Here is a 16580-nt window from a genome sequence, read left to right as displayed (position 1 = left end):
TTAATGTCCAATGTGTGTCATGTTTTAAATACCTATCTATGACTCAAAATAGAAGAAAAACTATTGTGTGTTTCACGTATTTCTGAAAATAGATCTTTCAACATGGTCTAGCTCTAAAATGGTCTTGTTGTTTCGTCCAGTGATTTAATAACATAATTAAATTTTCTTCTTTAATTTAGCAAAAAAATGTTGGACACCCATTTGGAGTGTCTTCCTAGCCAACTTGAGCTAAATGGATTGTATCGGACAGCAGATGGATGTACCTTTATAATAATTTTAATGATTAAGGAAATTAATATTTATCTGTTAATGCTTTGAATCCTTTATGAGGCTTATCACCGGACACGTATCATTTGTAGAATGGGATTTAACCGTAGTAATTGAATTTCGGTTATTTTTCTTGGTTCCTTAATGCTCTCATGCATCCTGTTCAGATATAAGAATAATTGGTGCAAATTAACACGTGTAGAAACTGTTGAATTTTAACCCAATAAATGTGCAAACAATTGGCCCAATTAGTCAGTTGTCCGACAACATTCGCGAAGTTATGTTTCAATTACAAATCCTTCCCTAAGATACCCCCGGCATTTTACAGTCGATGTCACTGGCGCACAGGAATCAAAGAAGCCATTTCATTGGAGAACCTTTTTTATGTTGATTTCGCTAAAGAGTTTCAATTGTAATTATAATTGATAAATTGCCTTCAATTAAATTGCTGATTTAAATACGGCATTTCGTGCCCGTTCTACACGGAGTCCAGACTAAAATGTAAATTACTTCAAGAGAATACCTAAGAGTAAAACATAATTCTTAAAATAATATGACAAATATCTCCATTCTGTGATGCATTAAATCTACCTGTCCCGTAAAACTCATTTTTACCTAGAAACGGTTGATCACGATCAATTTATACAAATAAGGAACATATTAAGATCCATACGCAATGTATTCCAAGAACGCTCTGAAGATGACCAAATTCATAAATTTAAAGAATAAAAAAATTCTAAACATGTTTTTCTTTGATGATTAATATTATCATATAATTCCGAATTCTCAAGTGGGATGACATTGAATTTTCAATTACATTTTGATTACTACTTTTACTCTCATGCGGGGAATGTCATTTGAAGCGTAAAAACCACTGGTTGCTTTAGCTTATGTATATATGATTAATAATATTAATGTTTACTGCCAACCAAAGTAGTGTGTTTACTAGTTGTTTTTTAATGTTATTTCTTATTACGGTCATGAATACACAAGGTGTAACAAAAACGTGTGTGTACAATGGCAAATACCTAGGTAAATAAAGGTCTGTGAGCAAAAGAATCCACTGCACCCTTCGTCCTTTTGATATCAGAAATATCAAAAGGGGTTGCATTCTTTTTTTGTGTGAATCAAGAGTCCCGACTGCTCCATACCGTGCGGAGATAGTGAGACTATGGCATCCTTTATTAGGGTATGTTTTGAAGTTGAAGGTGGGGGAGTACTTGGCTATTCAGATCTGGTCACAGAACACCGGTAAAGCCATTTCAATTCTGAATGGTGGTCTTACACCAGAGTGATTATGAGAGTATTTTCCGCTATGTAACATACCGCAAATAAACTATATATTATTTTTAATGAAATTTACTTGCGTACGCCGGGATTTGAACCCGCGACCTTCAGTTTGCTAGTCGAGAATCTTACCCCTCGACCTCAGTCCGTGTTTCTTGCTCTGACGGTTTCAATTTTTTTCTCCACAAGCGCAAATTTGTTAAAAAAATATTATTACATTGTACCCTCGGTTAAAGTTATTATTTTGTAAAAATTTCAAGGTGCAATTTTTCCAAATTGGGTGTATATTTTATTTCGTCCAATCATATCTGATATTATTGACTCAACATAGCAAAGTCCTGCTTTAACTCGACCATTTTCCATTTCATTAGTCAGTAAATTTGTTTGTTACATTCCGGTTCCGGTTCAAGATGGTGGTCTTGTTGGAAACTACCTTTGTATCCCAATTACTACAGGCAGAAAAATGACTAAAATTGAATATTGCTAATTTATTAAGAATCTCTTCAATTTATTAATCCTGTTAAAAAATGGATTTCAGGCCCGAATTAATTGATAGGTTTCCTAATATTTTTTAGTAAAATATGATGTCGGAACACTTGTTCAGAAAGATTCTAATATTTGCGCAGTTTATCATTTGCGTAATGTCACACGTGACAACACGTGTTCCGACATATTACGAATTTATTAAAAGTTTATCAGGAAACGCCCTGCAATCCCGTTTTTACCCAGATTAAAAAAAAATTGAACAGATTTTTAATAAATTAGCAATGTCATTTTTCTCCATGTATTATTAAATAGATTTCAAAAAACGAATTATTAATTTTATAGCAAAAATGTTAAAGGAACTTGTTGGTCCGACGAGTCTGTGAGTTTACAATAATAGCTGCTGTCAAGATAAGAATAATTGTACATTGACAACATGAACAATCAAAGTCATGACTCATGACATAAACGATAGTAGACAAACTTATCAAGATCGAGTAAAATTGTACAGTGAGTCACTTAATAATATGATAAGTATCCTGTTTCAATGTTAAATTCAGCGCTTTATTCTAATAGTTCTGAAAATATCCTGGGAAAACAAAGAGTAACTCCATAAGTTCTGTACCTGTATTCCAAAATGTGCAACTTATCAATTTAATCAGCGAGCTCTCAAAATTTATGGTTTATCAAAGCTATTCGTTGAACTTATTGTTTAATGGGTTCTTTTTGCCGTGGAATTAGCTAGCTACAATTTTTTTTAAATATTAATTTTAAAATGCTAGCTAATTTTCTGTAAAGGATGGGGTTTTTGAGAAATGGATAGAAAGAGTAACGCATTTGAGATTTATGTTCAATAATATTGAGTCCTCAATTAAATTTTCTGGCAGAAAAGGGCTTGTTTAAATATGGAGCGGTGTTTTAACAATTGAATCGTTGTTGAAAACAGCTTGTTCGAAGCAAATTATCCTTGATTTCCAACAAACAATCTTTTTGTCAGCTCTAGAAAAACCTTGTCAATGCAATAGCCTTGACACAAGCCATTTTACATTCAATCCAATCCAATTCTATTTAAAGTGCAGGATTGGAAGATGCTTTTCGATTACTCATCGTTCAAGGATGATGACTCCAGTTTTTTTTTACTAATTTTTATGAAATCGATCTTCCCCGTCGGTCACCAGCCAAAAGGATGCCCAATGTTCTGGACTGTTGAACAAGGAATGGTTTCCTGCTTAGATTTTATCTCTAAGGTTTTGTGATTGGATAGCAGATTTGGCAACCGATGAATCCCAAAAAATTCCAGGGTTGGCAATCTGACCAATCACAAAGATAAATTTGTAAATGCTGGAGGTGCCAGACACAGAAACAAAGATTTTAAATATATTGAAGGTTAAACTTTGTTACAAATTCTTTATGTAACACTTTTCCACTGTTGTCCACTCGAATAAAACATTCTCATCTCAGATTTACATCTGATAACGATTATAGTTTGGACCGGTTTCTCCTTGCGTATGTTAAATGTGGAATAACGTCATTGTACGTTAAACTATCTTTATCGTGGATTCCTCTTCAAAATAAATGCATCACAAGATATTTTAATTTAAATCTGCAACTTCTCAAAATTATTTCTTCTCAGTTGAAATTCCGAATTTGAACTATTCGTTTAAAAAACAAATCGTTCCGTCAAAATTACTTAACAAATTATGTGTTTCCTTCGTACAACAAAATTGATCTCTTCAAGATACATGATCGACATTCCAAAGCTAAATCATCATCCCTAAAGATGGCATAGAACCTCGGTGCTTCTTTTGTGGAGCTTAAACTTAAAATACATTTAATCATTGACATAAATGGTCGCATCTAGGTCTTAAACACAGGATCTACGCCTTGTCGGGGCGCTGCTTTACCACTGAGCTAATGGGACCCTATTTTCTTCGGTCATATTAAACTGTATCACACTTTCAATGAGTACCACCAACATTATCTTAATTTTATTCTGACCACACATTTATATTGGCTGATATCTTTATATATGATCGCAAGATTCAACTCGAACTAAATGCAATCTAGGTAGTGTCTTGGATAAATATATAATATTTTTATTTTAATGTGCGACATCTATTGAGGTTTCCAGGATGAATATTTATTTTTGACATTAAAATTAAATTATAAATATTACAATTTGAGGTTTTACTCATTAAGTTATTCCAAAAGTAAATAAATAAACATATTTAATGCATTGACACTAACGACACTTCATTTTAAATATTTTAAAATCTATCGTTATATGTTTGGTAAAAGCATGCCTTCATTCTTTGTGAAACTTATTTAAAAAAATTACTGTTGCAAACTGAAATCCATAAAATAGTTATATTTTTTTTATATAATCAATAAATAAAAAAATATCATCTACTCGTCAAAAAGTGATGATGACCTTTTTTTTGACACCTTAATGGCTTAATCGTGTGGCGTGTGTTATATTATATTTATCTTGGCACTAACACTTGAGATGTTTGTGTTTTTGCTTCTTTAATCTCTTGTAATCTTGACAATAGATTATTTAAAGACCGTAAATATTATGTAATATTTTATACTAATTTGTGAACGTGGATTCCAAACATGATAAGTACTGGTAATTTTTTAATGAACAAAAAACGTCAACGCACGGATAGAAACAAAACCCGAAATGTAGAATGTAATGTTTTATTTTATTACAAGCTGTACCCCGTCACGCGTTACTGGGACTCGGCCTTTCTGTGCAGGTAGAGAAGAAATTGCGTATGTTGCTTGTTTATCCAATATATGGCGATGTTTTCTCTTTAACTCGTATTTACCTGACACAAGTGACATCTATATTATATTAAAAAAAACATACGCGTATTCGAATGCAAGTTGACGTTGTGTCACAATTTCAAAGCAATCCGTGGACAACTTTCGTAGATTTTAGATTTTGAAGAAACGAACATTTACATTTTTATTTATATAGATCTTGCTAAAACGTATACCCAGCGTTACTCGAGGTCGGAATTTTTTAGTTGTTATTAATGTTTTGAGGTTGCAAATTATAGTGAATCTGAATAACAATATTTTTTTTAATTATTTCATATAATATTTTTGACTTCTTATTACAATTTAGTAATGTTGGCCTCGCTGAGTGGTTTACCCGTGCTGAGGCCTCCATTTTATAACACAAAAAAATATTCATAATTCAGTTATGGAAAATTTATATATAATGTTGATGAAAAAAAAAAGATTAAGATAAATTTAAAATAAAAATATAGATTTAAAATTAAAGAAAAAAATATTTAAAAAAAAAAAAAAATTAAATAAAAAGACATAAGATATCTTCATTTATTGGTGAAATATTTTTGACTTGTCAAATATTATTATTATTCGGATATTATTCGGATGACTAATTATTTGTTATCCTTTATGCTATGCATAAAACCTTGTCTTATAAACGTTAGTTTATCATTAAAAAATAAAAATAAATAAAATGACATAAAGTAAAAAATCGGTAAATTTATATAATATGTTGTGTGTTTGTGAGTGATGTGTGTTTTATATTGGTTTTGTGTGTTACGCGTAGGTTTTATTATTTTATGTTATGAAATTTCTGTAAATATATTTGGTAATCATATAATCGTAACAATTTTAAAAGCTTAGATTTAAAAGTGTTTGTTTCACTTTATTGTGTCATTTCTGCCTTGGACGTTCCCGACTTATTTTACCTTTCACTTTCACGTCGTACGTTCTCCTTAGAACCCCTTTATTTCTTCAACACATGCCACATTTTACCACATTGAAGTATTTGCTACATTTGATCATGCCATGTCCTCCTCAGGCGTCATCGATTGTTATACTTATCTCTACAGTATACCATATTGTTACTATTATAAAACAATATTATATCGAATTTATTTTGTCTCCGTATCTCGTTACAAAGCAGAGATAGTGCGTTAAGTCTTCCTCGGGCGTCCCCGACATTTTCCTTTATTCTAACCACTCTCTAAACACTCCTGGCACTAATAAGAACAAACTTGAAATTTTCAGCGAAATCGGTTTAGTACAAACAAAGAAACATTCGTTTTCATATAGAAAGATAAATTAATAAGAGTTACTATCACGCCGTTCCCCGCAGAGTTAGATCAGAATTCGATTAACCGCAATGTAACTATGTTGGAAAACATACATCATCTCAAAAAGATTTTCCTGTATTTTTCCATTGACATGAGTTGGGTCAGTTTTTCTAGTCAATAGAAGATTTTATGTTTTTCTGGTGTGTCCTAAACTTCTCTATCTAATTATGCATCGTAATATTTTCCTTTTTTTTTTTTTTTACAGTATTACCGCACAAGAGTCCCAACTGCTCCCGTCTGGAGCCAGTGAGACTATGGCATCCCCAATTGGGGTATGTTGTGAGGCTGAGGGTATTGGGTAGGGGAGGGAGATGGGGAAGAGGAAGGTGGGGAAGTACCTGGCTATTCAGATCTGGTCACCAAACACGGCTAAAGCCATTTCAAGCAACGTTTCAATTCTGAATGGTGGTCTTACACCAGGGCGATACTGAGAGTATCTTCCACTGACACCCTTTCCTCCGTAAATCCGCTCTACATGTCCAAACCATCTTATAGTCCTCGTACATTTAATCTTCTACCACTACAAACTCAAATGATAAACAAAAAGATAGAATATATTAAAGAGGTAAAATTATGGCTGATTGACGCAGATATTGAAACGCTTTTACTATAAATTTATTTATCCTTTCTACAACTCACTTGCTGAAACTTTATAAATTATTGTACATAATGTTTTTCTCTTTACCTTTTATAATAACTATAAACAAAAAAAAAACTTTTTCTACTAATGTATATTATACTTTAGGTACTTGAAATATAGTAATCGTTTTATATTACCCACACTCAGGCAGTCAGTGCCTTAGTGGGTTTTCATTTCTTTTGTAAACTATTTGGTATTATATATTATTTTATTTTATATTATCTATTAATATGTATAATATGTGTAAAGAAATGAAAATAAATAAAGTTAAAAAAAAAAAAAAAAAAAAAAAAGTTCTCAAATTTTTTCCGGAGGGTAAAATGTACTAACTTCGGGAGGTGATTCTACATGACGGTAGAAGTAAGATTTATTTATAACTTTTAGAATTAACATGTTAATGGATGGAATCAATGATGCTAGTTTCTTGGAGCATCTTCCATTATAATATCGGTAAAACAAAGTACAGCATACCTACTCTGACGCCTGTCCTCTAAAGATTGCAAACCTCTTGTTAAGATAGGGGAACCTATCAAACGAACCGCCCGTTTTCACACAGAGTCAGATATTTTGGGTCTCCTGACCAAAGGTGGCCGCCAAATTCAACAACAGAGCGAACTTGCAATTTGCACCGGGTTAGCAGTTGTGTAGTGTTTATACTAGTAATACCAAGCCACTTAACTTACGCCACTGATTCCTCACTGCACCGGCACATAGTGACATGAGAACAGATCGCTTTTACGACTCGATCTTGCATTCAACAAACTCGGCTGTGGAACAATATTCCAGCCTCTGTGTTCTCTCCCTGCTACAACATTGGTATCTTTAAGACCCACGGTCACTTTTCCATTCCTCATAAAGACCTACCGCACAGTATCCCTAAAGATGACATAGGCCCTGATAAAAATTATTTTCCTCAAGGCCTCCTGTGTAGAGTTAATTAAAAAAAAACGCCTCACTAGAACAGTGTTTAGAAAAATGTTTTTATTTTTTATTATTTGGTCTATTGTTACCTACGTATCACGTTTTACGCCTTTGCAGTCATATGACCATTTTGTTATGGCAGATGTGTCAATGTTATCGATATTATCTGTAATATGATTGCCTTCCAGTTTGGCAGAAAAAAAACCAGTCGCATAAAAATATCCTTCTAAAATATTCTTGTTTTGGCTTTATTGCGAATAATAATCGCGTTCTTGTTTTGCAACGTTTTGTATCTTCCATTATCCTTGAGTGTTGAAATTTTTTAAATATATATTTGATAATACTCGGTAGTATTTATTTATAATAAGTGTAAAAAGACAGGCGCAACATTCCTTATAAAATCATTTAATTTTAATGTTTGTTTTCTTGAATGAATGAATAAATAAATAAATGAATGAATAAATAATTTAATAAAAGAATAAACAATTGAATGAATGAATGAATAAATAATTTAATAAAAGAATGAATAGTTGAAACAATGACTGAATAAATAATTTAAAGAAAGAATGAATAAATAATTTAAGAGAAGAATAAATAAATAATTTAATCAAAGAATTAATAATATTATGAATGAATTAAAAATTGAATTAATAAATAATTGAATGAACGAATGCATAGTAATTATTATTTGAATGAATTTATGAATCAATAAATGAATAAATAAATAATTTAATGAATTAATGAATACATAATTTAATGAATAGTCAATTGAATAAATAATCAAATGACTAATAATTGAATGAAAGAATGAATAAATAATGTAATGAATAAATAATTTAATGTATGAATACATTAATAATTGAATGAATAAATAATGGATTTATTGAATTAATGAATAGCTAATAAATGGTGAATGAATGAATAAATTACTAATAAATAATTAATTAATGTTAAAATTAATGAATTAATAATTAATTAATGTTTTCCATGTCAAGAGTCAGTATAATAGAAGAGTATGTATGAGACAATGTATGAATAGAATGAGGCAAGAAGTGTGTGCCAAGACCGAGTTGTTTGGCGTCCGTCTTCTCTGCCTACTCCTGCGGGGAAACGGCGTGATGGTTAGTTAGTTAGTTAGTTAATAATTAATTAATGAAGAGGAATCTTTGAAGTGGGAATTAACTCACTTCCCTAGCTGACATTTACCAGACGTTGCTTGAATTATCTCTATTTTTCACAATTATAATATGCATGTCTTATATATATAAACCTTTCGGAAGAAATTTTCTAAATGACAGTGAAAATTCTATCAAAATCTATTGCGTAGTTTAAAAGAAATAAGCGCACAAACAGACAGACGCGGATAGCGACTTTATTTTATACTATTTACAAATATAAATATATTATTTTAGGACTGGAGAATTTGCCTGACATATCGCCATCTCATTTGAATGTTATGATAATAATAATAAAGTCATAATTTTTCAAGGACGCTGTACAATTTATAGCGACTTCCTAGGCTTCATCTAATTTTATTATTTACAATCAGATACAAAAAAACATATTTACCTGACAAATCACTTCAGATAAACACACTTTTTTTTAATTTTTACGACTTTTCACACAGAGGACAAATTTGCTGTTGTGAATTTTAATGATGATAATGATGAAACACAGTTTTGTATTGGAAATTTAAGGCAGAATTTTGGATCACAAAACACGCCAACATCACATTTCTTGTTTTCTACTTTATTCTATGATAAGGTACCTGCTATATTTATTCGCATAAAATAACAGAGTTGTCTGGCAAAAAAATAATATAAGGAAGTTTTTATTTCGTTGTTGATTTGTCATAATCACTTGAATTGTTGTCATGTGGTTTGATGATCACATCATCGTTTTGAGGACTTCATAATGAACTTCCTACAATAAGTTTTTCAACAACATCAAATTTTAAAACGGCGACTAATTCTACAGATTTCGTGATAAAATCAATAATTTTGCATAGACATTTTATACTCTAAAATGTATTAACTATTTCGTAAAATTTTATTTTAGTATAAAAGTGAAGTTTTGATAACTTTTAGGTGTTCGCGGCTAAAAGTATTATAGTGTATTAGTAGTTATTTTGGGATACTATGCCGTGTTGCGCTACTTCCTTCTTTCACCAACATTTCGGACAGCATTACAGCGTCCATTATCAGGGCAGATGTGTTATTATTACACATATTATATTAATTATTATTAAATATATTACACGTCTGCGCTTATGATGGACACTGTAACGTTATCCGAAACGTTGGTTTGTGAAAGAGGTAACGCAACACGGCATGATATCCCAAAAATGAATCACAATAACAAAAACTCTGTTCCTCTTAGCAAAACCTATTGGACGTTGACCTATAGAGTCATTACTGACTCAATGGTTTATATTCAGTTCGCTACATAATTTCTGTCATGAGCTACGGAGCTTTCAATACACATTATGTGAAGAAGTGAACGTAAGTATTATGATATCATTACTGGCCAGTTGTTTCAAAAAATTAAAATAATAATAGAACTTGTATATAACCTTCGGAGAACTTAAAAATCAACTATGAAATTTGATGAATTGTTCAAATTCTGTGAAACAACCCGTTCTTAATGACTTAACTTGTTTAATAACATGATAAATTCAATCATTGACAGCCCTGAACTATTACACTTGATTTCTTTCCACATACCACGCAAAACAACATCGAAGCAAAATCTACCGTATTATTGTCACAACTCCAACACGGAATCACAATTGGATACTCCCGTTCTCCGAATACAGAATTTGAGTAATCAATAAAAATATCGAATCGTCACTAAATATAATCGCAAAAAAGAAAAAAAATTAATTGAACAAACTGCCCTAGTACAGCTCTGCTTCGACCTATTAAATTTATTTATTGTCTGACTGATAACTGTATTATACGTAATACACTGAGGTATTTTAGTACACTAAGGATTTTCTATCTACTTATTTCTTCAATGGTACTTCCTGTAATGTTTCAGAATCAATATTTTATCTTATCTACTGTTTTTTCATTAAATATTAATTGTTTTACAAAATTGAACATGTAAAAGCCCAGTTAGGCGAGATAAAATCAAAGAAAAGGTCATAGTTTGTGTAGGTATCAGTAATTAATCATAATACCATATTTCATTTTAATATTGTATTTAAAAAACTGTATCTTTTTTCAACCCATAAAATTGAATAGGTAATATTAATGACTTCGCGAATTTTTAAACACGTGTATTGTTATGTTTTAAAATAGATTGACATTTGATTATTGTTATTTTCCTTTCTAATTGTTAGCTTTAGAGGTCATTACTATTTTTATGAACTTAGATTATTTTTGATTTTATCTGATTTGATTGTTTTTTTTTCAAACCGAATATGATTGTATTTATTTGATGATCTTGGTTCTAGATCGGTAAGCTCATTGGTTTTTGACCCCGAGGTCGCAGGTTTTCTAGGTGATATTATGTTGTTCCGCTTTGTTCTTAATAATGAATAATTGGATAATTTGTATAGCGCCGTTTGTATAAAAAAACCAAGGGCGCTATACAACTTATGTAGGTATATTATTTACAAACAGATTCAGAAAACATACTAACCTGTCAGGTCACTTCAGAAAGGCAGACTTTTATTAAAAACTTTATGACTGCACGCAGAGGATACTGTAGCAAAAACCTTTTTTTCTACCCTTCGCTTGTGTTGATATTACGTTTTTCTGAAGATTAGTGACAAAGGTAGGGAAAGTTTTATGGAATGACTTTAAAAATGTTAAAAATTCTAAGTTTTTTAGGTGTAATACGCATAAATTATTTTTTACACTTGGTTACAACTTCATTACTACAATAAACAACTGTAACTTATGTCGGGGGAGATGGAAAACGTGCATTTAAATTAATATTTTGTAAAAACTTTTATAAGCGGAATTATTCGCTTACTTTTATGAATATAATGTGACATTTGCTGGAAGTCTGGAAGTACCAGCCGTATTATTGTGATGAACAAAAACCGTATTAAAGTGATGAACAAAAACGTGTTAAAGTGATGAACAAAAAATCCAACCTATGAACCTATTTTACATTTAATACAACACAATAACTAGCCGAAAGTCCCCGGCGTTGAAAAAAAGGTGCAGACAGTGACCTTTATCTTGTTTGGAAGGTCAAGTGTCCAAAATTTTATCAATCTTGGAAACTGCAGATTTGCAAAAAAATCAAATCCACGCCATCCGCCCACCACAGACATTCTTCTTTCCATAAATAGATGAAAGATAATTGTATTAAGAGCGAGAAAGTGATTAATACAGCCTCCCCGAGAACGGGACGGCTGCGCGGCCGTTTTAATCTTAAGGCGATGCCATACGTAGTAATGCAAAATCATGTGTTTTTGGTTTGAAAATTTGTTCGCCTAGAAATGTATCAGATGCTATAATTAAATACTGCGAGTAGAATACATCTTGGCCTTTGAAATAATCGAGTATTTTTTAGATAAGTCTTTTTATAAGCCCAGAAAAAAATAATGTATAAGGCCTATGAAAACTGCTTTAAAGTTCAAAATCTTCTACGTACGAACCCATTTTCGGTTATGATTTTATTGTATAATGTGGCAAATTAAGTTATTTATAAATTGTATAAAAAAAATATATTTATGCCTGAAAATCCACAAAATAAAATGAAAGGCACTTTTTGGCCATGTTTTTGTATTGCATAAATCAAAACAGGCGGATGGTGTTAAGCGGGAATTTAAACCTTATCGCCATTTACGTAAGGGTTGTTATTGATATCGGCTCAATTTAAAATATTACACGACGTAGTAGTAGTAGACGCAACCCAACTGAATATTTTATTTTTTTATTAAAATGTATGGAAAATTTCTAGTACGGATTTGCAATATTTTATGTATTTGTGATTTTAAAATTATAAAATACAGCCCATTAAACAATTAGATATTTCATGATTTTAGAAACTATTTTGGAAATTTTCTGCCGGTGGGGGTAATACGAGTATACTCAAAATTATCAAATCATAGGATCAATATTTAGAATGGTTGTCTTTGGCCAGGGTGATACTAAACGAAGTCTCTCTAGAAAATGCCGCAAATTTACCATATAATTTATGAATAGATAATAATCGGTGGGTGGCTGAGTTGACATCGCGTTTGGATCCCACCCAGGCGTAGCGGGTTCAATTCCTCGGCTGGATAAATTCTCCATCACAAAACAAGCAACATTTCCCGCTTACTGTGGTGGTAGTAGGAGATTTTAAAAAATTGCCGGGTTATGCGTATTCCGAGAATGTTTGTCTTTCTTTGAATAAATTTTAAAAATTGTGAATTAACACAAGTTAATCAATTACAATTTACTTGCGTAAGCCAGAATTTGAATCCTCCGGATTTATAGCAAAGGATCGTAACCACTCATCCACGGAGGCAGTTATTAAAAGATAATGAAACGTTGCTATAACTATGTTTAGTAACACAACCATCTTCTCCCCTCTGCCGCAATAAGCTCTCAAATTGGCTGTAATTGCATTTTTTTTAAATCAAGAATTAAAATTTCATTCTCCTTTTTTCCAGTTGGCGATCTTCCTGACATGCTCTCCAGTTCTGGCAGAGCCTTATTTCTACCCCTCTCCAACTCTTTGGCAGTCTCACTCCGACAACACCATTCAAGACGCCACCTTCACGACACGACCGCAACAGGGATACCAATACACCAAGCCTTCAACACAACCTCTCCAGGAGTATCAATACGTCAAACCTTCACAACCTCAACAGGGCTTCCAATACACCAAGCCTTCCAACAATGTGGTACTCCGCCGAAAAGTCTACCAAGTCGTGATACCTTACCAAAACAGCCCAGGGTTCGTCTATCAACAAAAACCAGTGTCTAACCAACAAGTCTATAAGCGGCAAAAGAATCCAAGATTTCTGCAGCAAGATCCTAAATATCAGTTCAATGAGTTCGGTGACGAAACGGGAGGTGATCAACAGAGACGATTATTTACAAATAACGGACAAAAGAAGAAGCCATTTACTTCTTACGATGCCCCAATCCATCATAACCCAGATCAAGAAAACCATTCGCATCAGAGCCAAGCACAGCCAAATCACAGCACATCAGAATACCAAAACTTCCTCAATAGCATTGCTCCTCAGAATGGGGTCAATTTCGAACTTCAAGGAAACGGCCAAAAGCCAAACGTTGGACAAAAGCCGAATTTCGTACAAGTACCGGCGCAAAAACCTATTTATGAAAATCAAGAAGAAAACCAAGGCCCTAATTATAATCTACAAAACAATGGAGCAGTTTTTGATCTTCCAGCGCTTGTCCAAAACCAGGAATTTCATGGACAAGTCCAGAATCAATATCAAAGCCACGAAAGTGATTATTTTGATACCAGTTCTGAAACTTTAGATCCACAAATTTTCAAAATCATTCAGGATCTTCTGTTTAAAGAAGAATCTAGAATAAACGACAAAGAATTGAAGAAGAAGCTGTCCGCTGGTGGTCCATTGACTTCTTATGGGTTTCCGCTAAATCACAAGCAAGTGGTTGGAGTGGAATTAGGACCAGCTATAAGAGCTACATCTCTGGCGCATTTAACCATATGAACGTGACCAATAAGATAAATAATAGAGACATTACGCTTTTAAAATCAAAAGATTAACACGACATAACGCTGTTACCTAATGCTAAAAGTACCATCGAGATTAGCTGTTATTTAACATTGTATTGGCGTTTTCTTAGTGTATTGAGTTTGGTTCTTTTAAGAATGAAAGTTCACACTTTATAAAGATTTTTTCTCAATACTAGATGATCGTTTGACTTCGGTACTCTTAGCAGTAGGTCACAAAAATTATGCACAAAAATTAAAATGCTAAGAGAATTGGTTACATACAATTCTCGTTGCTTTTGTATTTTTTATTGTAAATGTGCGATTAAATCTAGTGAAAAAGATATCCCAGTTTCAAGTGAAAAGACTTGATATTGAATGAAACTGTATAATTATTAATCAGTGAAGTTTTTTGTATACTAAAACTATAACTGTGATACGAAAATATAAAATAATAATGAATATTTTATAGAAATGGTTTTCGCTATAGAATTTTGCCATATCCTGTTCGTTTAGATATAATACGATATCCGTGTATATTATTTGTAACTGACGCGGATATAAAACTGATATTATAAAATCGAAAATACATTTATTTGTATTCAAATTGCCTTTTTATTGCTTTCGTTTTCTGTTTTTGGAAACTTTTTAGTATTTTCTAACTTATGCTATTTTTTACTGATTCAAAAATATTAAGGAGTGAAGGGTAATTTAAAGACTACATTAATGTTTACAGGTAATATAAACTTGATATTTTAGTGGTCGCTAGATTAAAATAAATTAATATGCAGTATCCTCTTTCACGCATCAAGTATCAATTATTGTTAGTCAAATTTTAATTATTGTAATGAAACGATAATATACTATTGACATTTTTTATGACAGCCAGACAACGATTTCACCTGCTTTACTAGTTTTTAAATTAATTTATTTCGAGTTAAAACGATTCGATGTAATGTTATTTGTCAGTGTCATTTTATCTGGTGAGAGACCAATATTTGGAATCTGAATCTTTTGCCATAGAAGGTCATCCTTGGGAATGCTTTGAATTTAAGTGTCAGTTTCAAAATTGGAACGGATTGTGGGAACAATTCAGAAAAACGATAAAGTAGTCAGCAAAACTATTTAATTTTTATTAATAATAATTCTACATTTAAAATGGGTATTTATTTTGTTTAAATTTTTGACAGATATCGTATTTTTTAAATTTGTTTTAAAACGGTGGTTTTGAAATAATTTGTAACGAAATGCAAATTTCTGATCATCTCTAAAATTGACAGTTTTTGTTTTTGGAAGGCAATGGATCCTAATGCAGATACACTTTTTTAAATCCTACAATTATAATATCCCGTGATTTTTACGAGTCTGTGCTGGCAAATTCTCCTAGATCACATAGGAGATTTTGGTGCCAGTCACATAACAAAAATAAATCATTTTACCTTGAATTGGATCCTAGAAAAAATATTTTTTAATTTATCACTGTAAAAACCGTCGAACATGTTGCAACATGACCAACTTTTAAAACATAAGGCTACATAATTACCTAACTTAAGTGCCCATTTATATGACATGTCATAACCAACCAAGGGACTTATTCATGATGGTAGTTTTATTAATCAGTAAGTAACAGACAAACATTAGATTCCTAATTAATTTCTAATTGCTAGTACGCTTAAAAAAGGTATAAAAAGATTAATAAAATCTAGCGTTGATTGATTTATTTATTACTTCAACGAAATACGTAATTATCAGCTGTCTAGTTAAATCCTCGGTCAAAATGATATCTCAAATCGCAATTTGTTGTTTTCTCAATTTATAAAAGAACTATTGGTCTGTCATTAAATAATATACTCTAAATCAGGGGTTCCCAACCTTTTTGTACTCTAGAACACATTCTAAAATATCGGTAGGGTGGCGGGCACCACCTATTTTTAACCGACAAACTCCTTCCATAACTTCTCATTTTCCCTTAATTTATTTTATTATATTCTTAATTTATTAATAAATAATATTCAAAAATGTTTCAAAATATTAAATTTATTTTTCAAATTGCATACACACAGAGAAATGAATTTACAAAACGTAAACAAAGTAAACAAAAAACGCAAATACAAAGAAAACATTTTATAAAAAAATATAATATCAATATGTCAATGTGATTTTTGGCATTGCATATCATTGGCCAGTGC

General features: G+C 31.7%; 1 protein-coding gene across 1 annotated transcript in view; it reads left to right on the top strand.

Moving 5' to 3' along the window:
* Positions 1 to 14960, top strand: part of LOC149410945 (uncharacterized) — a 33476-nt gene extending 18516 nt beyond the window's left edge. The window contains exon 2 of the mRNA XM_089647191.1: positions 13352 to 14960. Coding sequence (XP_089503317.1) covers positions 13352 to 14389 — 1038 coding nt within the window. The 3' untranslated portion in view covers positions 14390 to 14960. The remainder of the gene's footprint in view (positions 1 to 13351) is intronic.
* The last annotated feature ends 1620 nt before the right edge of the window (positions 14961 to 16580 follow it).

Source organism: Hesperophylax consimilis, chromosome 26 (genome assembly GCF_061612785.1).
Source record: "Hesperophylax consimilis isolate HC1 chromosome 26, BYU_Hcon_1.0, whole genome shotgun sequence".
Taxonomy (NCBI): domain Eukaryota; kingdom Metazoa; phylum Arthropoda; class Insecta; order Trichoptera; family Limnephilidae; genus Hesperophylax; species Hesperophylax consimilis.
This window is presented reverse-complemented; position numbering and strand designations above follow the sequence as displayed.